Source organism: Vicia villosa, linkage group LG2 (assembly GCF_029867415.1).
Source record: "Vicia villosa cultivar HV-30 ecotype Madison, WI linkage group LG2, Vvil1.0, whole genome shotgun sequence".
Taxonomy (NCBI): Eukaryota; Viridiplantae; Streptophyta; class Magnoliopsida; order Fabales; family Fabaceae; genus Vicia; species Vicia villosa.
In genome coordinates this window covers 209113233-209135863 of record NC_081181.1, presented here as the reverse complement: position 1 = coordinate 209135863, position 22631 = coordinate 209113233, and the positions used below count along the sequence as shown (strand labels likewise).

The following is a 22631-nucleotide window of genomic DNA, read 5'->3' as shown; positions in this document are numbered from 1 at the left end:
ACAATGATAACAATTTATTTTCTTTTTCTTTCTATTGTTATTATTGCTATTAATATTACGATTTTCATAAGATTTTCCAAAATCTCGTTTCCTTTTCTTGGAAGTTTTACTTGAATTTCCTTCCTCCATTACATGGACCTTCTCATGAGCGATTTGATTTATAGTATCATCTTTTTTACGATATTTTTCTTTTAAACGAAGGTGATTACCCAATTGCTCAAGAGATATTTCCTCTTTCCTACGTTTTAAAGATTTTTTTAAAATCTTTCCATGATGGAGGAAGTTTATCTATTATGGAAGATACCGTAATTGTTTCTTTCATCCATATGCATATCATATCATGTTGTTTGTAGTTATTGAGAATACGTTCAATTTCATACATTTGTTCCATCACAGGCCTATTGTATACCATTTTATAATTATTGAAATGAGAAACAAGAAACTTCTTACTTGTAGCATCTTCTTGCATGTATATTGATTCTAGTTTTCCCACAGTTCCTTTGCAGAATTGCTACTTTGATAGATATCAAATAAAGAGTCCGACATGCTGTTGAGAATATGGCCCATGCAAATGTAGTCATCATTGTCCCATTTTTGTCTTTCTCTCATTTCATCAATGGTTTCTTCTTCCCTTTCTAGTGGTCTTGTAGTGTTCAAAACGTACACGACTTTTAAAGTTGTAAGTAGAAACTTCATCTTTTTCTGCCAACGAACAAAGTTACCTCCATCAAACTTTTCCAATTTCACAAAGTTGGATGTCATTTCTTTGAGTGATGCTGCCATTGATTAAGTTAAAAATTTGATCCTGAAGTTGGATATTGTCTTTCTTGGTAATATGTAGCAGCACTATAATAAAGAAGGTGTCAATGAATATTGGATCAATTCAAAGCGTGTGAATTTCACACTAACCTTTAGGATCAATTCACCCCCACCAATTATCATATATGGGATGCAATTGAGATAAACAACGGATTCCCTTCATGATGCTTTGAATTCCTTAATGTGAATTGCACAAACACATTAAGCGTATCTTTTGATAATAGTTTACATAATGATGTTTCTCAAACTTCACTCTTGCAATAATGTAGTCAAAGATGATTTAGAATAATTGGAATGGTAGAGAAAATGTCTATATATTTCTATTTTTGTGTTTTTCTATTTCTCAATTATCTATATTTATAGAGAAGTTGAAACCACTCGGATAAAAAGAAACACTTTTTAAAAAATATTCCTGCACCAGTATAATAAACTTGTATATCGTTTGGCATTTGAAATTATTACCAATATGTGTGTCGGATCAGATGGTAAAGCAGCGCCCCATTTAGCCAAGGGTAGTGGTGATGGAACCCTAACTTGTAAGTGTAAAGAGTGATCCTTTACAACCGAACCATATATCTCAACTTCCGTTAAATTCAATAACAACTCATATAAATATTATAAAATTACGGTTTCCAAATTATATATTGGAAATCATCTACATTGGTTGCCAATGTTTGCTGCCACAAGTTTTGTCAACCATACTATGTCATCCTGTGATGCCCGAGCAAGTGGGTGGAAAACAATGTCATCAACCGCGTCTAAACAGAGTTGAGCCCTGTCTTGCAAGGTTGATGGCATTGAATGTAGCCTTAGCCATGGCCACCACAGTTTGATGCAGGGGGCTGTATATGACATTTCCCGTGCAATCATGCAAAACATATGATACAAGGTTGTGCCTTGCCCTGTTGTAAATTCTACCACGAAATTTATTCACAATGACAGGTTCGAGTTCGACCTCGCCGCTCGTTCAATTGAATCATGAGTAACAATGTTGCAGAACGAAATGTGGGACTTTCAACTTCCACTTACACTCTATATTTGCAGGAATCATCGGCTGATATAAGAGTCTGTTTGGTAAGACCCAAAAAAGAGCTTTTAGCTTTTAGCTTTTAGCTTTTTCAGCTAACATTAATGAAAAAGCCCTGTTTGGTAATGGTATTTTAGCTTTTAGCTTGTAGCTTTTTTACTAGCTTTTAGCTTTTTTATCAAAAGCTATTTGAAGTAGCTTTTGAGCTTGTAGCTTTTAGCTTGTGACTTTTTTTTTCCATTTATACCCTTATTACTTTAATAAAATATTATTATTCTTATTAATTAAAATGATCATTTATGTCATTTTATATCTATCAACTAATGAAACAGCTAATTTACCAAACACTCATATTAGCTTATCAGCTACCAGTCACCAGCTAAAAGGTATCAGCTATCAGCTACCAGCTATCAGCTATCTGCTATCAGCTATCAGCTAGTTTTACCAAACAGAGCCTAAAGCTACATAATATAATCTCCGATATCACATTTTTAACCAATTATTTGATATTTACTTAATGGATACAGTGATGAAGGAACATTAACCAATGGAAAGGGAAATTTAGCTCAAGCATACAAAAGTATGCTTATAGTAAACCATACATTTATGATGAGCAATTAGTTAATAATACACAATTTTCAAAGTTAGATGTAATTTACAACAACACTTATTGAAGTACTTGCTTCGATTTTCCATCCAACCATTAAGGCAATTACAACTTATTTCAATTTACCGAATTGCAATGCCAAATGCCAATTAATAACTCGCTATGGTGATGATTTTTTAGCAGAAGTTAGGTTCATGTATTGTTCTACTATCATTTCAGGAGATAAGTCAGTATAGTATCCTGTTTCTACATCCAATCCTTCTTGTTCTGCCAACATCTCAACCAAACTCTGCACCCTATCAGCTCCAATCCGGTTAGGCTCCAACAACATGCAAGCTACTTCAGTGGAATCACCGCAAACAATCCCGAGTGTTTGCACCATAGGAAGTCCGCCACCACGAGTGCTAACCTTCCTGGCAATCCTTTTTGCTGCTGAAACATCACCCGATAAGAGTGGTACGTTATAGAGTGTGACCCAAGATTGCGCACCGATCGTCGAGATTCCTTTGGATTTTGAAACAACCATAGGACCTTTGTCTGGTGTTTGAGGTAGGATATCAGGAATAGTCCACCCTGCCCATTGGTTTCCCATAAAATTAGGCCGGTAATATCCGAGCTCTCGTCTTATTGTATCAAGTTGTTTCCCTGTTGGGTGTGCAGCAGCATAAAGAAATACAGGTACTGCATTTTCACATACAAGTAAATGTAATGCAAGTGTCAAATAAAAAAGCAGCATATCCGAATTCATTATATTCTATGATTTCATTCCTTGTGACTTACCATTGAACTGGTTGCCAATGTCTGCCGCCACAGCTTTTGCCAACCACGCGGCATCATCCATTGATGCACGAGCAAGTGGATGGAAAACAATGTCATCAACTGCACCTAAACGGGGGTGAGCCCCGTCTTGCAATTCAAGGTTGATGGCGTTGAATGCAGCCTCAGCCATGGCCACCACAGTTTGATGCAGGGGGCTGTATATAACATTTCCCGTGGAATCATGCAAAACATACGATACAAGATTGTACCTTGCCCTGTTGTAAGTTCTATCATGAAATTTATTCACAATGACGGTTTCTGAGTTCGACCTGGCTGCTCGTTCAACTGCATCAAGAGTAGCTATGTTGCGTCCTTCTGATATAAAGAACTTGCAGCACAGTAACATGGATTGGTCTACCATTTTCTTTTGCTCCTACACAAATAGTATAAGAGGGAAATATTGTTCCATTGAACATTGTTTAAATGTTAGAAAAAGTTTATGATATGATCATCATAAGTTGTTTCTAATTTTATATTCATAATATCATTCATAGGCACACAAGAAGGGGTTTCCCCCACAGTCCCACACGATGTGAGTCACTGTCAAATGCTATTATTATTATTATAACAAAAATAGTTGTACCACAAAAAATGAGGACTTATTCTTATCCACAATTTCTAACACACGTGACTTTTTTAGCCAGATATTCAATAATTCAAGTAGGTTCTAAAGGATAGATTAAAAAATACATTATTCAAAGAGCATGATTGAAGTAAATAACTTGAAGAAAAACTTGCAAATTTCTTGTAAAAAAAGAAAATAAAGGGGAAAGTTGAACTACAGACTTAACCAATTACAGTTTTTTTTTTTTCTCTTTTCCTGGTTACTAGTACTACTAGTATCATCTATGGTCTATTGTTAACCTGAATTGCCACTAACAGAAACAAATTAGAATAATCTATGTGATTAATCAGCTAACTAATCAATAAAATTGGCAACAGCAGTAACAGATTAGTATAGTCTATGGTCTAATGAGATAAAGAAAAAGATAATGAAAGAGGTTTTCTGACCTTTGTAGTATAATTGAAAGCCATGGTGATCTTTCTACAGCTGCAATCTGTGTTCACGAGAATTTGATTTAAACTTACTTGAAATGGCCGGAACTCATGTCCAAGGTGGGAATATATATTATATGGAAGTAATGGAACTATCATATTTATATGCTACACTCCAACATAATTTTGTCCCCACGTGGCGCCTCGTCACCCATTATCATCATAGAAGAAAACAACAAGTTACTTCCAAAAAAGCATGAATCACATGTTGCTTCTTAACTTGGAGACGATCACAATAGACAGCAAAACTTTTTCACAAACGATTTGACTATGTTGCATTCAGATGCCTGGATTCGAATCCAAAATCTCTGGTTAAGCCCGCAGATTCTTGTCATATAATACTATGAGTTTGATTCAAGAAAAAGTTTTCTATAACATAAATTCATTAGTCATCCCTCTATTTAGAAATTTCTTATAAAAAAAATAACTTTGACATAACGTGTGACAAAATTGTAGTATTAAATATACATCTCTCAACAAAGAGCATTTTGTCCTTTTTAATAAACACTTAAAAAGTTTAGTTCAATGTTACCCTTTTCTTATTTTTTTATAACTTACCCAACACGTAAGCCCACAGAATTGATAAGGCAAATCCATAGAATTGGATCGTCTTAGCTGGTTATGCTAATTTTAATTAGCACAAGTTAAATATATAATAATACAAACTTAAACCAACCACTGCACTATTCCATCTTTGAAAACACAAATTAAACTGCTCAATAAGATCAAAGTTTTTAGGCTATTGATAATGACTGATTCAATGTTGCATAGCAAAGCTAATTTTGCCCATGGCATAAAGTTTAGTTTGCCAATTGTCATGTTAAGCCGGATAGAGATGATCAATGGGAAAAGCCACTCACAATAATACATATAATGTTTGATTCGTTCTAGATTAATAGACAGAAAATGTTAAACAAAAATGCCTAATATAAAAGTTGTGACATTGACTTATAACGTTATTGTACACCCTCTTTGTAAAATAAGTTACAATACAGCCAATAGTGCCTGTATAGACTTGGCCCAACACAGATCCGAGACTTTGATAGGAGCACACTCTCAAGACGCAAGTCTTTCATCACTAGGCCATTATCATTTGATACATGTATAAAAAAAAATTATATTGTAAATGTAAATAAATTAAATTAATTTTAAAATTAAGGAAAATTTGACACAGTACATGACAGTAATTTTTCTACATCAAATTTTCTCTTGAAACAGCTTCAAGTAACTTTGAACAATTTCTTCCTGTGAAAAATCTGTGTAGTATCCCTTTTCCACAGAAATACCTTCTTCCTTTGCAAGGTGTTCAATTTCTTGCTGCACTCTTTCACCACCAACATTCTTTGGATCCAACAAATTACAAGCTACTTCAATTATACCTTCACCATGTGTAAGTGCCATGGCCTGTACCGAAGCGAGCCCTCCACCTCTTCCACTAACCCGTTTTGCAATTCTGCGAACGGCACTGATATCAGAAGATAATAGAGGGACATTATAGTTATCAACCCAATTGGTTGCTCCAATGACCACAACGCCTTTTGACGGAATCATTTGAGATGGACCACTATATGGTTTCAGAGGCAAAGCGTCGGATTTCGACACCCCTATCCATTGGTTTTCGCTAGAGTTTGGCTTGAAATAACCAAATGTTCTTCTTATTGAATCAAGTTTCACCCCCTCTTCGTGTGCTGCTCCGTATAAGAAAGTAGGAACTGCAGGTAGTTTTGATGATCATTGATATGCAATTGAACTAATTTAAAATTATGATCAACAATTCAACATATACTAATATAGACAGTTTCATAAATAGTCACTTTTGTAGTATACAAAATGGTGATCATGAAATTCATCATGTGCAAATATGCATAGAAATATCCAACAAAATGAGCAATTTTGGTCCTAAAGTGCAAATCCAACTAATGCAAGATCAAAATCTAAGACACATGATAATATATAATACAAAGCAATCCCTTCGTGCTACTACTAACCTTGTAGCTTAGAGCCCGCGTCAGTAGCTAAAAACCTTGCCGTCCTAGCCGCTTGGTCCAACGACGCATCAACCAAAGGATGAAAACATATATGATCCACCACTCCAAGTCTAGGATGAGTTCCACTATGAAGCTCAAAGTCAACAGTATCAAATGCAGCCTTAACCATAGCCAACACAGCATTTGTCAAATGACATGACTTTGCATTAGCCACTGAATCCAACTCAGAGACAAGTGTGTAACCAACTCTATTGTACGCCGCATCTTCAAACTTGTTAATTATTGGTGCTAAGGGAAAAAACTTAGCAGCTCTTTCAATTGATTCCAATGCACTCTTGTTTCTGCTCTCTGATATATATACTTTGCAGCAACCTAGAATTGACTTCAACATTTTTTTTCACTACGTAAATCACACACTGAAACTGTTCAGCATTGTGGAATCAGAAAACAGAACCACAAAACATGTTCCTTAATCAATTTTACACCACAAATACATCAAGAAATAAAACCTTATCTAAATATATAGTGGAGTACCAAACTAGGTGGTCCACAATAGAGCATGTTTTACAACCATTGGATCAAATGGGTATATGGATCTCACTGTAAAATCATCCACACCATATTGTTCTTACAAACAGTGAATTGAAAATCTATCATAGTTTTTCATATACTCTTTTACGAATCTATCATTCTCTTCATCTCCTACCTCTTTGAATCTAAAACCATATGAATCATTTAGCAAACAACAATACAATAGTTCTGCAAAGTTTCAAGCTTTATCGGAAGTAAATCAGGATTAAAATTAAATTAGAATACCAGATTCAGTTGATGTCCGGAAATGTAACAAAGAACCTCGACTCTTACGAAATCAGAAACAAAAATTTTGTTTGTGTTTTTTGTGGGCTAGTAACAAGCAAGGTACATTCAAGTCATGGCCCAATGGGCTTTGTTCTGATAATTCATTAAAGGAAAATACTTTCAACACCCCCTGCATCACTTCGATATCCATTAAAAACACTAAAAAATTTCTCATTGAAATTTCTCATACAAACACACCCTGTTCTTGTAAAGTAAAATTGGAACATTTATATGTCATCTCATATGGTTTAACCCAATCTACATGTTATATGTGTGATTAGAGGATCATGTATACAATTACAAAACTAGCAATATTTGCAACATATATGTCAATCTATATTTTTGTCTGTTAAAATTTCTATTAGTAGTTTATACAAAGATATCTCATATATGTGTCAGTTTTGCTGATCTATAATCACATAAGAAACTTATGATTGTGCACTAATCTCTTATTCTCCAATACTGATTGTTGCAGTTGATATTTCTTTTTCCAACCTTCAAATTGAATGAGGCTGCACTTTACACTTGTATCTTGAAGCTGTCAACATAAATAGTGATAAAAATCAATTATACATAAATGAAGTAAAGTAAGGATTTTATGTCTAAGCATACTATGTTCTAATAAGCATACAATCACTTAATACACACAATAATAATTGCAATACCTGAAAGACAGATATGGCATGTAAGAGATCATAAAACTCTTCTAAGAGTTGTCTCTCTTGTGTAACAACTTTTGCCAAATCCGATAGTACTGCAGCAGTCTTGTCAGCCTGTTAGAGAAATTTTCCCATATGAATGCAGTCCCCATAGATAATAAAAGAGAAATGATATGAAGACACAAAATTTGACTACAATTTGAATGGTTAGCACAATTCAATTATACGGTTAATTACATACATAAGGTATGTAGTTAATGGATATATCAAATATTAAACTCATTAACCACCAATGCAAGTATTTATCAGGATGTAAGGGAAACATAGATATGAATACTCAAAAGTTGTGTGTATCAATTAATTGTCTATTGAAATTAATTTATCATGTTTGAATTGCATTAACCACTTAAAAAGTTGTGCGAAATTTGTTTAAATTTTATTGTTGAAACAACAACTATAGGTAACAAAACGACTGTCACAATATATTACAAAACTTACTGCAGGTGAAAAAGAAGTTAATATTGACTTCATGGAAGCTGTGAGCTCACAAACGTGACGAATAGCAATGGATGTAGATTGTATGTTCACCTGTAAGTTAAGCATACAAATCGTGTCAATGCACCATCTCATCTCTATCATGATCACTTAGACTATACATACATATAAAAAGTTTCATTGCACATGTCTAGAGTAAAAAGACATTCTAATCATTGAAATTCTAACAGTTGATCAATTTAGTTCATTAAATTGAAAAAACCATTTAGACTCTTTATAAGACATGTCTATGTACCTTAGCACCTTCCAAAATAGGAACTCTGCACACAACAGAATGCAAACACTCTTTGGTGGAAGTAATTATTGATACATGCTGCCTTTCCATGCTTCCCCAAGTTTCCAACAACTTCAACTGCCAAAAACAACCAATACATGTGTTAAGAATGAATTCATTACAATAACAAATAGGTATATTGATATTAGTTAGATTAGGTTTACTACTTACTTGATAATATAATATAAACACTATCTTCATTTCAAGCTTTTCTCTTGCAAACTGTATCTTCTTTTTCATAACAGAATTTCGGAACTTTGTGAGACCATCCCAAACCGAAATCAAATTGTTCTATAATCATTCAGAAAACCAGAAAATGTTAGCTCAATTTCCCATTTGATATAAAGATCACATGGAGAAAAGAGAGTTATACATGCATTTGGAGTTAGCTTATTTACAACTTTATCTTGTCATGTATAACATAAAATTTAAGACAAACTTTGTTTTAAGAGATTATGAAAATAGTTTATGACATCTCTGTAAACCAATTTCAATCTATTTCAACGCGCTAACTTGATAAAGACGTCATTAAATATGTGAGACAAACATTCATACCTCGGCTTGGTGAGAAATGTTTCCATTCACAACTCCTGCTTTAGCATTTGCATATCGCCATTGAATCAAACGGTTATCGAGCAAACGAAGCTTATGAACATCTTCATTATTTCCAAAGCCAAACGACGACACATTAAGGCCATTAGGTTTTTTACTTTTGAAGAGATCAAAACCAAAGTTGATGAGTTTTTCAACTCCTTTCGCCTTTGTCGAGCTCGATATCTCTGACCTACCAGGCGATAAAGCCCATTGAGATTTCGAACTCTTGTAAGCTGTTATCGAATTGGTCCTCTTAATCGTCGGTCTCACCAAATCACCGCTCAAATTCCCAATGTTGGAATCCGAAGCTCCTCTTCTAGATCTTCTCATTGCTGCATCACTAATGAACCTTGAAGGAACTTCCACCAAGGATTTTCTTGCCGGAGAAACTGAAACCAAAGCCTCATCACTCATTAATCTTGAAGGAGCTTCCACCACTGCTTTTCTTGTCGAAGAAACCGAAACCAAAACCTCATCGCTAGATTCAGTATCAAGAGAGCTAGTTAAGCTTGAGTTTGCCTTCGAAGACAATAGTTTCATATTTTTATCTAACGAAAATCTTCCTGGAACAATGACTGTACCATTATTAGAATTAGGCTTCTTCAATGAAGAAGATGAAACGAATTTTCCTGTGTATCTTACAGAACCACCGTTTTCTCTACTTTCATCGTTTCCAAATCTTCTGAACTCTCTGTAACTCTTTTGTGAAAGAGCTAAAGTTTTGTGGTTTTTGTTTTTCTCATTTTCTTCAATGATTCTCTCTTCAGTGATGTGATCAGCGAGTGTGCCGGAGTTGCTATTTTTCGACCTAGAAGGCCAGAGTTGACGGCGTAAAACAGATTCTTCAGTTATTTTGTTTCTTCCATCGTCCTCGGAGCTTCGAATCGATGATTTACGTATGACGGAGGAAGGAGACTTTGGAGAATGAAATTCGGTGGATTCTATAGAGGAGGAAGGCGACGGAAGATACCTCGAAGCGATTTCTCGGTTTCTGTGTTGCCGGAGTTTCGCCGGAGAAGTGTTTTGAGTCTTCATCGGAGTTAGTTGGAGTTGGAAGAGTGTTTTGTTGGTTTTTGCTGTTATGAAACGGTTATGACACGAAGCGGCAAAATTTATGCAGAGATATAAAGAATGATTTCGCCGGCATAGATGGAAATTACTTTAGTGTCCTTATTGTTAGTTATTTTTATGGGATAGTGATAGTTGAAGTTGATTGAGAATAGTGTAGTGTACAGTAGTACAAGTGGAGGAATTCGGTTTCCTCTGTTTTAGGGGTGAAAATTGAAAACTCTGTTTAATGTCTATCTGCCATTTGTTTGAAATTTTTCATAGTTGAAATGTCATTTTAGATAGTTGCTTTAAATTTTAATAGTAAACAATCAATTTTTTCCTTGAAATTGTAGGGCTGTATTAATGTAGTGTTTTATATTGTAAATATATTCATCCAACAAAGAGTATATAGTTATGCAAAATAGCTAAATCCTGATTATGGGTTGGTATTAAACGGACTAGATTGAAATAATATCACATAAATTCAAAACTGTGTTAATACTATATAAAAATGGTTAGAAGGCTAAAAATAAAAAGATAAAGCTAACATGTGCCTCAAATCTCAATTTAAAAAAAGTGTTTGTAGCGCATAATGTAAATATATGACTCAATTCAAGAGATAGAGAAATGTGTATTATTGATGTTGAGGTGTTTGGTTACCTTTTCAAAGGATGTGAATAACTCTTAAATATAATGTTTTCATATAAAATATCTTTAAAGCTTTGAATCAACAGAGACCCGATATCAATTAGGCTAATAGTGCAAGATTCGTGTAGAAAACCGAGTCATTTAAACTCATATATGGTTATTAGAATTTGGATTGGACATAGCTCATCCAAAAAAATTGACTTGTAAGTGAGAGGTGTCATTCTATATATATTCTTTAAATGTTCTATGTCTAATTAATATGGTACTTGAGATTTTCTCAATACATCCTCTCATGTCCAATATTATTGAGTTTGGTGTGTGGATATAAACTGTGGGTGACTCGTAGTCTAATCAATAGACTCTGATACTATATTAAAATTAGAGTTTGACCTAACTCATCTCTAAAAATTTGGCTTATAAGGTGAGAATTCCCTCCGCTTATAAACATATGTTGAGATCATATATTTTTTAATGTGTAACTCTTCAACACACCCTCCCACACTTAGGACTGTACATTTGGAGCGTGGATATAAATGATGAGCGACACGATAGTGAAAACCTAATAACACGTGACCATACGGATTTTGGATAGACTTGGATACCATATTAGAATTGGAGTTTGGTATAACTTTTTCCTACAAAGCTGACTTGTAGGTGAGGGGTGTCACTCTATTTAAACTCTTTAGAGGCTCTATGTCTAACTAGTATAGGAATTTTATCATAGCAATGAGAAAAGCATTCCGAATTAATATCACAAGTATTAGAAATTTGATAATCATCAAAACAATAATTTTCAATATTTACCTCTAGCTCATGCGATTGAATATGCTTTTAGAGCAGATTAGATTTACTTTTTTTCCTAATACACTATAATTGATGTCGAAGGTGTTGGTTCCTTCAAAACAAAAGATAATGGAGGAACAAAAATAGGCCTAGATGTAGACTTAGGACTATGGCTAGGAGTAGGTTCACACACAATAGGCGGTAATTTAAGCTTAGAAGTAGTCTCAAGTGGTTTAAGGAGCTTATGGGTGAGGATCAGAAACTCAAACTCAAAGTCATATAATGTAAAGACTAAATTACTGTTTTGGTCCATCTATTTAAGTGTTTTCACGATTTTAGTCCCCATGTTTTGTTTTTAAACACTTTTGATGTTACTGAGATTGAACTGAGCTGAAAATAGTTAGTTAATGCTTATGTGAACATAGGCATTTTTGGTAGCCAAAGTAGGGATGGGGGACCAAAAGTGTTTAAAAACAATACAGGGGGACTAAAATCGTGAAAACACCAAAATAGGGGGACCAAAACTGTAATTTAGCCTAATGTAAAAGACATCAAATGCTACTAAAAAATAATGATATGCTTCATACAACTCTATCTGGATAATGTAGGATGATTTTCCCAAAGCCAATGTGGGTAGGAAATATGGGACAACTTCCTTCAACATTAATGATTGTGTATGAGAAGTTGAAGAAGTCTTATTTCATGAAATGTTCTTTTGTGTGTCTAGGATGTGAGCTACTAAACAAGTGAAGAAGAAGTTTGTTAGTTAATATGTGCGCCTAAGAGGGGGGGTGAATTAGGTGATGGTAGATTTTTGTTCTTTTATTCTTTTATGATCTTGTTGAGTGTGTTGAAAGCAATAAAAGAGGAAAGTAAATGAACACACGATGTATACTGGTTCCCCTCACAGATCGAGAGTACTCCAGTCCCCTTGCCAACAAGCAAGAGATTTTACTATAATGTTATGACTCTTACAAGACTCTTCCTAGTCCTTCTAAAGAGACACCCACCAAGAACACCCTTCTTGGATTTCAATAAGTCCTTAAGAGAACACCCTCCCTAAGGATACCTCTTGTTTCCAAAACTATGGACAACAAGGTTACAACCTTACAATCTTATATCCACACTTGGAACAATAAGATGTAATCAATACAAACATAAAGAATTACAAGTGATTGAATATATTTGGTAATAAGTAAAGTTTTCTCACAATAAGTTATTATGTACTCAATGGAAATGATGAAGAAAATTTTCTAAGTATATGAAAGTGTATGCTGAAAATTTTCTTTAAAGAAGTTTGAACACAATGGAAATTTGAGAGCAAGAGCACAACAAAATGATTATGAAAAAATGATAGTATGTGTGTGTTTTTCAAAAGGAATTAAGAAGCCTTTATATATGATTAAACACCCTTCCAAAAGGCTGCAAAAACATTTTCAAAAAGATGCAAACTTATGGCTAAAAAGAAGTTTCGTATGGCTGAAGAAATAATGAAAAGATGTGATGCTTCAGCAGTAATCGGTTACCAGAAGTAGGGTAACCGGTTACCCAATACCAACGTTCATATTTTTTTCAAATTTTTAACAGGGTAACCGATTACTGAAACCAGGGTAATCGATTACCCATACAAAAACCAGAGAGAGATCATTTGAGAACTTCAGTAACCGGTTACCAAAGCTTCAGTAACCGATTACTTCAACTACAAAACCAAAAAACACTTTGAAAAAAACTTTTTTATGTTGAAATGAGTTTTACCAAAAGCCTTTCTAATGCAATGCATGTTATGTGTGATATTTCCATTGATTACACAATTATATCTAAGTGAGTTTTTCTTTAACTTATTTACCTTACAATTGATCAAGATATATTGAAGATTAAACTTGTATATTGAGAGAATTCTTGATCCAAATCCTTTGCCAAAAGCTATGGTGATGTTTTGTCTTCATCAAAAACCCTTGAAGAAGCTTGTCTTCACATTCTCCCCCTTTTTGATGATGACAAACCAATCTTAGATGAAAATATGAATAATATTGCTTTTGCCTTATGATTGACTTTTGCTCCCCCTATCACCAATACTCCCCATTTATGTAAGAGTATTTCTTGATTTTGAAAGTTAAGTATTCTTGAGCTACATATGGTTAGTAAAAGCAATCATATAGTTTTGAGATCTTTCTCCCCCTTTGTCATTAACAAAAAGGAATGAAAGACTAATAAAAGTTAGAGTGTTACAAAGAATATAGAAGATATATTTAATCCAAACATAGCTCATATTTAATAATTCAAAACATACTAACATAATGCAAACATTGTTTTTAGAACATGAAATTTAAACACACAACTTTGATGAAAATAACATAAAACTAGAACAAACAAAGATGATAAAACATAAGCTAAATGATAATATGAAATGAAATGACTATTCTTGCTCATCCATGTTCTCTTCCTCTTCCTCCTCTTCTTCCTCTTCATTTTGGTTGTGAAGCATATCTATTTGGAGTTGCATGTTGTTAAACCGGTTGACCATATAGGTGTCCATAGCACACACCTTGTTGTAGGTTAACATTTGAAGGTTGTAGATAGCTTCATTTGTGTATCCTCCTTCGGGCATAGCGGGAGGTTGGTAGGGAACATTTGGTTGTTGTGGTTCAACATCTCGATAAACAAACCGACCTTCACGGTTTTGAAAAATGCCGGTATTTTTGGTGATGGTTGAAGTGTCGATCTCATTATCATTAGTCATCATGATTTTAGGTTCCCTTCTTAGACCAATATCAAATTGAGGCAAAAGACGTGAAATCATTCTAGCATAAGGTAGGCCACCCGACAATTTAAGTTGATGCTCCATATTCCTTAAAATCATAGTTGCCCAATCAAGTTTAATGCGGTTTTTGACCGCAAACATAATCATCAACTCGGTATCACTCACTTGAGAGTGGTTAGAATGTTTTGGAATCAAAATATAACTAATGAAAAAGTGAAGCACTCGATCACTTACGGTTAAATTCTTCGCCGGTAATACCAGACGGTCCGCCGTGTTAGCCTTGGCCGCGAAACTTTCCCTAACCGATTCTCTTGAAATATCATAAAAGTAGCCATACCTAGTATAGTTCTCCCATGGAGGTAACATACCGTGAAGGATAGCTAAGCCGGTAGTGGGAATAGTTGAAAACTCCCTAAATTCTTCTAAGGTCATGGAAATTTGTTTCCCTTGAACCTCACTAGACAAAGATAAATCATTCCCAATTTCAAAAGAACAATAGAAATCTTTCACTAAATCCGCATATACTTCTCCATGGTCACTAACAAATCTATCCACTCTTTGATATCGAAGCAATTCCGGAAATTGGAAACTAGTGTTAGGGAATTTATGCAACATACCATACTTTGTTGCCATTAGAGGTCTTTTGCGGACATTGAAGGTGAGTCGACGAGCTTTCAAGGATGGTGCCGCCGGATGCCTTGAAGAACTTCCATCCACATGCTTGTTGCTTCTTGAAGATCTCATGATGAAAGTTAGGGTTTGGAGAAGATGATAGAGATGTTAGGTTATGGGTGGAGAGATGAAGGTTTGAGGTAATATAAAAGGTAGAGAGTGTATGGGAATTTGAGAGTTTTTTAAGAGTAGTGAATGTGAGGGTTGAATGGATTGAATGTGTAGTTATGAGAGGTTTGAATGAGTTGAATGAGATTTAAGAGAGGTAGGTGGAAGAGATAAAAAGGAGATTTGAGGAGAGAGGAAATAAAAAAAAAAAATATGATGCATGCATGTATGCCACATATGCAATACAAGACAAAAAATAAAGCAAAAACACAATTTAATATCCTAAAAACGTGAACAAAACAGGGTTGGACGCAGGGTAATCGGTTACAGGGGTTTAGGTAACCGGTTACTCAAAGTTAAAAAAACAATTTTTGCGCAAAACGCCCAGGGTAACCGATTACTCCCATCTGGGTAACCGATTACTGATGCAAAAAATGCAAAAATACATAAAATAAACATAGGAAAACCATGATAAGCATAGAAAGAAAGCACCTTAATATTTTGGTGAAGTTTTAGGCTAGGTCACTTTCATCCAAAATGCCAAGTTCTCGACGGATTTTATAGAAAGCATCTTTTGGAAGCGGCTTTGTGAAGATATCTGCAAGTTGATTTTGCGTATCTACAAATGTTATCTCAACATCACCTTTGAACACGTGATCTCGTATGAAATGATGTCTGATATCTATGTGTTTTGTGCGGGAGTGCATCACTGGATTTTTTGTTATGTTGATCGCGCTTGTGTTATCACATCTTAGAGGAATACACCCAAGGTTTAAACCATAGTCAAGCAGTTGTTGTTTGAGCCATAAGATTTGAGCGCATCCACTTCCGGCTGCAATATATTCAGCCTCAGCAGTACTAAGAGCCACGCTTGCTTGTTTCTTGCATGACCATGACACTAGAGCATTTCCCAAAATGTGACACGTTCCACTGGTGCTTTTGCGATCAGTTTTACAACCTGCATAGTCAGCATCAGAATAACCAACTAAAGTATTCATACTACCTTTAGGATACCATAAGCCGACATTGGTTGTTCCTTTTAGATATTTAATGATTCGTTTGACTGCTGCAAGGTGAGATTCCTTAGGGTTGGCTTGATATCTGGCACATAAGCAGACGCTAAACATTATATCTGGTCGACTTGCCGTTAAGTATAAAAGTGAGCCGATCATTCCACGATATTTTGTGATGTTGACAGGATTGCCTGGTTCATCTGGATCAAGGTAGGTGCCAGATCCCATTGGTGTTGCACTATCTTTACTAATTTCCATCTCAAATTTCTTGATTAGTTCTTTGCAATATTTTGACTGATTGATGAAGATTCCATGCTTGAGTTGTTTGATTTGGAGACCTAGGAAGAAGTTTAATTTTCCCATCATGGACATTTCAAATTCTCCTTGCATCATTGAAGAGAACTCCTTACACATTTCATGATTAGTTGACCCAAAAACAATATCATCTACATAAATTTGTACAAGTAAAGTATGACGATTGAATTTTTTAATGAAGAGAGTAGTATCTACTTTACCCTTTACAAACCCTTTTTCGATTAGGAAGGTACTTAATCGATCATACCAAGCCCTTGGTGCTTGTTTTAGTCCATATAAAGCTTTCTTTAGTTTGAAGACATGAGTAGGATTCTTGTAGTCTTCAAACCCGGGAGGTTGCTTTACATAAACTTCTTCATTGATGATACCATTGAGAAAAGCACTTTTTACATCCATTTGGAAAAGTTCAAAGTCTAATGAGCATGCATACGCAAGGAGTAATCTTATCGCCTCCAATCTAGCTACCGGAGCAAAGGTTTCTTCAAAGTCAATACCTTCTTCTTGATTGTACCCTTGTGCTACTAATCTTGCCTTGTTTCGAGTAATTATACCATTTTCGTCCATCTTATTCTTGAATACCCATTTGGTTCCAATGATGCGTTTGTTTCCCGGATTAGGAACAAGTTCCCAAACATCGTTTCGCTCGAATTGATTTAACTCTTCTTGCATGGCAAGAATCCATTGATCATCTTCTAGTGCTTGAGATACCTTGGATGGTTCTATTTGTGAAACAAAAGCCATGTGTAAGCAAGCATCTTTGAGATTTAATCTTGTTGAAACTCCTTGACTAATATCACCAATAACTTTGTCAATAGGATGATCTCTATGAGTTCTCCATTCTTTTGGTAGATCATTGGTGTTTGATTCTTGTTGTACACTTTCTTGTTGAACACTTTCTTGTTGTACTTCCGGTGCCTTCACAATTGTATCATTTGAAAGTTCTTCCGGTGCCTTCACAATTGTATCATTTGAAAGTTCTTCCGGGGGTAAATCTAAAGGATCATCATCATCACAAACAACTATTTCCTCTTTGGAGGTGTTAGTCTCATCAAAAGATACATGCATGGATTCTTCAATAGTTAAAGTTCTTTTATTATAAATTCTATATGCTTTACTAGAAAGAGAATAACCAAGAAATATACCTTCGTCGGATTTCTCATCAAACTTACCAAGATTGTCTTTGTCATTGTTTAGAACAAAGCACTTGCATCCAAAAATGTGAAAGTGAGCAATGTTTGGCTTTCTTCCTTTGAAGAGTTCATATGGAGTCTTTTTTAAGATAGGTCTAATGATTACTCGATTTCCAACATAACATGCCGTACTAACCGCATCCGCCCAAAAATATTTAGGAAGATTTGCATCACTAAGCATTGTTCTTGCGAGCTCTACTAGAAACCTATTTTTCCTTTCAACTACTCCATTTTGTTGTGGAGTTCTTGGTGCTGAAAAATTATGAGAGATACCATGTTCTTCACAAAATTCTTCAAATGATGCATTTTGAAACTCTCCACCATGATCACTTCTTATGGATACAATCTTTAATGATTTTTCATTTTGGATTTGTTTTGCATACTTCTTAAAGGCTTTAAAAGCATCACTTTTCTGCACAAGAAACAAAGTCCAAGAATATCTAGAATAATCATCAACAATAACTAAAGCGTATACATTACCTCCGAAGCTTCTTGTCCTTGATGGACCAAATAAATCCATATGCAACAATTGAAGTGGTCTTGTTGTAGTCACCACATTCTTTGGTTTGAAAGACGATTTGGTTTGCTTTCCCTTTTGACAAGCATCACATAGTTTATCTTTGACAAACTTTATCTTAGGTAAGCCAATAACAAGATCATGTTTGGTTAACTTATTTAAATGATCCATATGAATATGGGCTGCTCTTTTATGCCATAACCATGATTCATTATTGTTTACCAAAAGACATTTTACTTTCAAGGATAAATCATTTAAAGAAATCATAAAAATGTTATTAATTCTTGTACCTTTGAGTTTTACCTCATTGGTGACTTCATCGATGATCAAGCATTCCTCCTTAGTGAATTTGATCTTGAAGCCTTTGTCACAAAGTTGGCTAATGCTTAGAAGATTATGCTTTAGTCCTTCAACATAAAGAACATCTTCAATGGATGTGAAAGGTGGTGCACCAACTTTGCCTTTGCCAAGAATTCTTCCCTTATTGTTGTCTCCATAAGTGACAAAACCCTTGGCCTTTAACCTTAGATCTGAAAATTGGTTTAAGTCACCCGTCATATGCTTTGAACAACCACTATCTAGATACCATAGGTTTGAAGTGGTCTTCAAGCATACCTACAAAACAAATTAAGTTTTGTTAGGTACCCAAATGGCTTTGGGTCCATCATAGTTAGTTCCTTTCTTCACCCATACATAATGTCCACTAGGAACACTAAAGTTCCTTACATAACAAGCATTGGGTGTGTGACCAATAATACCACAATAAAAACAAGTAGGTTCAAAGTTACTTCTATATCTAGGAGGATAAGATTTCTTCTTAACAAAGTTCTTCCTTTTAGGATAATGTTGCATTACTTTAGGCTTGATCACTTTCTCTTGAATTGGTTGGTTACTAGCCTTGACAAAGATAGTCTTGTTGGATGTTGGTTTATCAAATTTAGAGAAACCAAGTCCGCTCTTATCATTAGAGTATCTTTGTGTGCTAAGAACATTTTCCAATCCAATTTGCCCTTTTTCATATCTTTCTAAAACACGTTTTAATTGGACAATTTGGAAGGAAAGTGATTCACAATTCTTGCATGCAACATTATCTTCTTGAACACTAATCATTTTTTCTTTGTCATCTTTATGTTCTACTTCAATTATCTTAACCTTCTCTTCTAACGATGATATTATTTTCTTTTGAGATGAGATAGTTTTATAGAGAATTTTGCATTCTTTTAATAATTCTTCTATTGCACCTTGTGCACCATTATCAAAAAGAGAATCATCATAACTAACCTCGCCTTCTTCATCGTCGGAGTGGTGTGATGCCATTAGTGCTAGGTTTGCACTTTCGTCACTATCGGAGTCCGATGAGGAACTTACTTCATTATCTTCCCATGCTATGTAGGCCTTTTTATTTTTGAACTCCCTTTTGCCTTTGAATCCATTCTTCTTCGAAAGCTTTGGACATTCCGGCTTTATGTGTCCTTGTTTCCCACATTCATAGCATGTAACTTCTTGTGATGAAGTGGATGCTTCTTTATCTTTATGCTTTGAGAATTTCTTTCTTTTGACATAGTTAGTATTATCAATATTATTTTTATTACCAAAAAATTTGCCTAACCTTTTTACAAGAAGCAAGAAGTTTTCATCTTCATCCGATGCATCTTTCATTTTGCTTTCTATTGAATCTACTTTTAATGCAATGCCTTTGGATTTCTTCTCTAAGTTCTCATGCTTTTCCAATCTTCCAAGTTCTGTCTCATATTCTTGAAGTTTTCCAAATAGTGTTGTGGAAGTAAGTTTTGATAAATTCTTCTTTTCGGATATCGCCGTCACTTTTGGTTGCCACTCCCTTGTCAAAGATCTGAGCACTTTAAGATTAAGTTCTTCGGTAGTAAGAGTCTTACCAAGTGCCTTCAAGTGATTTGTCAAATGTACGAATCGTTTTTGCAAATCGATAATAGTTTCTCCGGGCTTCATTCTAAACAGTTCGTACTCTTGGCTTAAAGTATTCAATCTTGATCTTTTAACTTCAGCGGTACCTTCATGAGTTTCTACAAGAGTATCCCAAATTTCTTTTGATGTTGTACATGTTGATACTCGGAAGAATTCATCCATACTAAGAGCACCATGAAGAAGACTGGTCGCCTTTTTGTCAGCAAGAACCCTTTTTCTATCATTATCATCCCATGACGCTTTAGGTTTCTCCGATCCAACACCATTAACGACCGTTGTAGGAACATGAGGACCTTGTAGGACAGCCTCCCAAACTTCTTCTCCTTGTGCTTCTAGATGAGCCTTCATTTGGATTTTCCAAAAGTCAAAATATTCACCACAAAACAATGGAGGCTTGTTGTTAGAACCACCATCTTTGAAAACCGGTCTTTGATTTGCGGAAGCCATTCTGGATCTTTAGGAACAAGTTACCTATAACTTGCTCTGATGCCAATTGTTAGTTAATATGTGCGCCTAAGAGGGGGGGTGAATTAGGTGATGGTAGATTTTTGTTCTTTTATTCTTTTATGATCTTGTTGAGTGTGTTGAAAGCAATAAAAGCGGAAAGTAAATGAACACACGATGTATACTGGTTCCCCTCACAGATCGAGAGTACTCCAGTCCCCTTGCCAACAAGCAAGAGATTTTACTATAATGTTATGACTCTTACAAGACTCTTCCTAGTCCTTCTAAAGAGACACCCACCAAGAACACCCTTCTTGGATTTCAATAAGTCCTTAAGAGAACACCCTCCCTAAGGATACCTCTTGTTTCCAAAACTATGGACAACAAGGTTACAACCTTACAATCTTATATCCACACTTGGAACAATAAGATGTAATCAATACAAACATAAAGAATTACAAGTGATTGAATATATTTGGTAATAAGTAAAGTTTTCTCACAATAGGTTATTATGTACTCAATGGAAATGATGAAGAAAATTTTCTAAGTATATGAAAGTGTATGCTGAAAATTTTCTTTAAAGAAGTTTGAACACAATGGAAATTTGAGAGCAAGAGCACAACAAAATGATTATGAAAAAATGATAGTATGTGTGTGTTTTTCAAAAGGAATAAAGAAGCCTTTATATATGATTAAACACCCTTCCAAAAGGCTGCAAAAACATTTTCAAAAAGATGCAAACTCATGGCTAAAAAGAAGTTTCGTATGGCTGAAGAAATAATGAAAAGATGTGATGCTTCAGCAGTAATCGGTTACCAGAAGTAGGGTAACCGGTTACCCAATACCAACGTTCATATTTTTTTCAAATTTTTAACAGGGTAACCGATTACTGAAACCAGGGTAATCGATTACCCATACAAAAACCAGAGAGAGATCATTTGAGAACTTCAGTAACCGGTTACCAAAGCTTCAGTAACCGATTACTTCAACTACAAAACCAAAAAACACTTTGAAAAAAACTTTTTTATGTTGAAATGAGTTTTACCAAAAGCCTTTTTAATGCAATGCATGTTATGTGTGATATTTCCATTGATTACACAATTATATCTAAGTGAGTTTTTCTTTAACTTATTTACCTTACAATTGATCAAGATATATTGAAGATTAAACTTGTATATTGAGAGAATTCTTGATCCAAATCCTTTGCCAAAAGCTATGGTGATGTTTTGTCTTCATCAAAAACCCTTGAAGAAGCTTGTCTTCAAAGTTTATTATGGAGAGACAAGTCTAAGAAAGGAGATACATGAGAATGGGTTCATGTAAGATGCATGTTGAGTTTTGGTTTCTCCATGCCCTACAAATCCCCATAAGAAAAAATTTATTACGATTTTCAAAACTTTATTTTTTAGCCAAATGGTGTCATCCTGAATAAAAAAGAAAATTGTATTAAAAAATCTAAGATTTAGGAAAAAGTTTCTTAAATCACTACAATCTCGAATACAATGAAAGAATGACTTATCTTTCAGGTCGTGTGGAGAGCGTAAAACCGAGGTATTCATTTTACAATAATGAAGCAGAAAAAGGTAGGCATGAAGTTGTGACATACAAGTCAAAATAAAAACCTAATCTTTTTCAAAAGGAAGAGTTTTCAAATTCAAAAGCAAGATTGTGAGTGATATTATAATTAGTTAAACCTTCTTTGCTATAGAGGAGGCACAAGTAGTCACTTCTAGTAGTGTAGGTGTTAATATGATCAAAACAAACAACGACATCTTAAGTGATGGAGTTGAAATTTTGACTTTTTTTGGTAAGCTTAATGATAATATTTTGTGGAAGCTGAATGGACAAATAATTGATGTGTCGCGATATTGTTGAGTTAAAATATTTTGCAATTAGAATAAGATTATGAATGTGAACAAAGAGGAAAATA

The 22631-nt window shown here is 34.6% G+C and overlaps 3 protein-coding genes across 3 annotated transcripts; all 3 read right to left on the bottom strand.

Annotated features, from left to right (window-relative positions):
• Positions 1 to 2396: 2396 nt before the first annotated feature.
• Positions 2397 to 4726, bottom strand: LOC131648107 (uncharacterized). Its single transcript, XM_058917897.1, has 3 exons — positions 4284 to 4726; positions 3234 to 3645; positions 2397 to 3134 (listed from the first exon to the last, which is right to left on the bottom strand). Exons 1-3 carry the CDS (start codon positions 4425 to 4427, stop codon positions 2614 to 2616), a joined length of 1077 nt encoding a protein of 358 aa, XP_058773880.1. The 5' UTR covers positions 4428 to 4726; the 3' UTR covers positions 2397 to 2613.
• A 409-nt stretch (positions 4727 to 5135) lies between these two features.
• On the bottom strand, positions 5136 to 6707 carry LOC131653741 (uncharacterized). Its single transcript, XM_058924013.1, has 2 exons — positions 6317 to 6707; positions 5136 to 6040 (listed from the first exon to the last, which is right to left on the bottom strand). Exons 1-2 carry the CDS (start codon positions 6705 to 6707, stop codon positions 5526 to 5528), a joined length of 906 nt encoding a protein of 301 aa, XP_058779996.1. The 3' UTR covers positions 5136 to 5525.
• A 636-nt stretch (positions 6708 to 7343) lies between these two features.
• LOC131653740 (QWRF motif-containing protein 3) lies at positions 7344 to 10420 on the bottom strand. Its single transcript, XM_058924012.1, has 6 exons — positions 9218 to 10420; positions 8834 to 8953; positions 8624 to 8740; positions 8332 to 8421; positions 7840 to 7947; positions 7344 to 7712 (listed from the first exon to the last, which is right to left on the bottom strand). The coding sequence occupies exons 1-6, from the start codon at positions 10289 to 10291 to the stop codon at positions 7590 to 7592; spliced, it is 1632 nt and encodes a 543-aa protein (XP_058779995.1). The 5' UTR covers positions 10292 to 10420; the 3' UTR covers positions 7344 to 7589.
• Positions 10421 to 22631: the final 12211 nt, after the last annotated feature.

Excerpts from the sequence above, each read along its gene's own strand:
- LOC131648107 (XM_058917897.1), bottom strand. The coding sequence starts at position 4,427 with ATGATAGTTCCATTACTTCCATATAATATATATTCCCACCTTGGACAT. Across the intron at positions 3,646-4,283 it reads CTTTCAATTATACTACAAAG|GAGCAAAAGAAAATGGTAGA; the intron begins GTCAGAAAACCT and ends CTATTTGTGTAG. Across the intron at positions 3,135-3,233 it reads CATTGGCAACCAGTTCAATG|TACCTGTATTTCTTTATGCT; the intron begins GTAAGTCACAAG and ends GTGAAAATGCAG.
- LOC131653740 (XM_058924012.1), bottom strand. The coding sequence starts at position 10,291 with ATGAAGACTCAAAACACTTCTCCGGCGAAACTCCGGCAACACAGAAAC. Across the intron at positions 8,954-9,217 it reads ACATTTCTCACCAAGCCGAG|AACAATTTGATTTCGGTTTG; the intron begins GTATGAATGTTT and ends GAATGATTATAG. Across the intron at positions 8,741-8,833 it reads TGTTTATATTATATTATCAA|TTGAAGTTGTTGGAAACTTG; the intron begins GTAAGTAGTAAA and ends TGTTTTTGGCAG.
- LOC131653741 (XM_058924013.1), bottom strand. The coding sequence starts at position 6,707 with ATGTTGAAGTCAATTCTAGGTTGCTGCAAAGTATATATATCAGAGAGC. Across the intron at positions 6,041-6,316 it reads CGCGGGCTCTAAGCTACAAG|TTCCTACTTTCTTATACGGA; the intron begins GTTAGTAGTAGC and ends AACTACCTGCAG.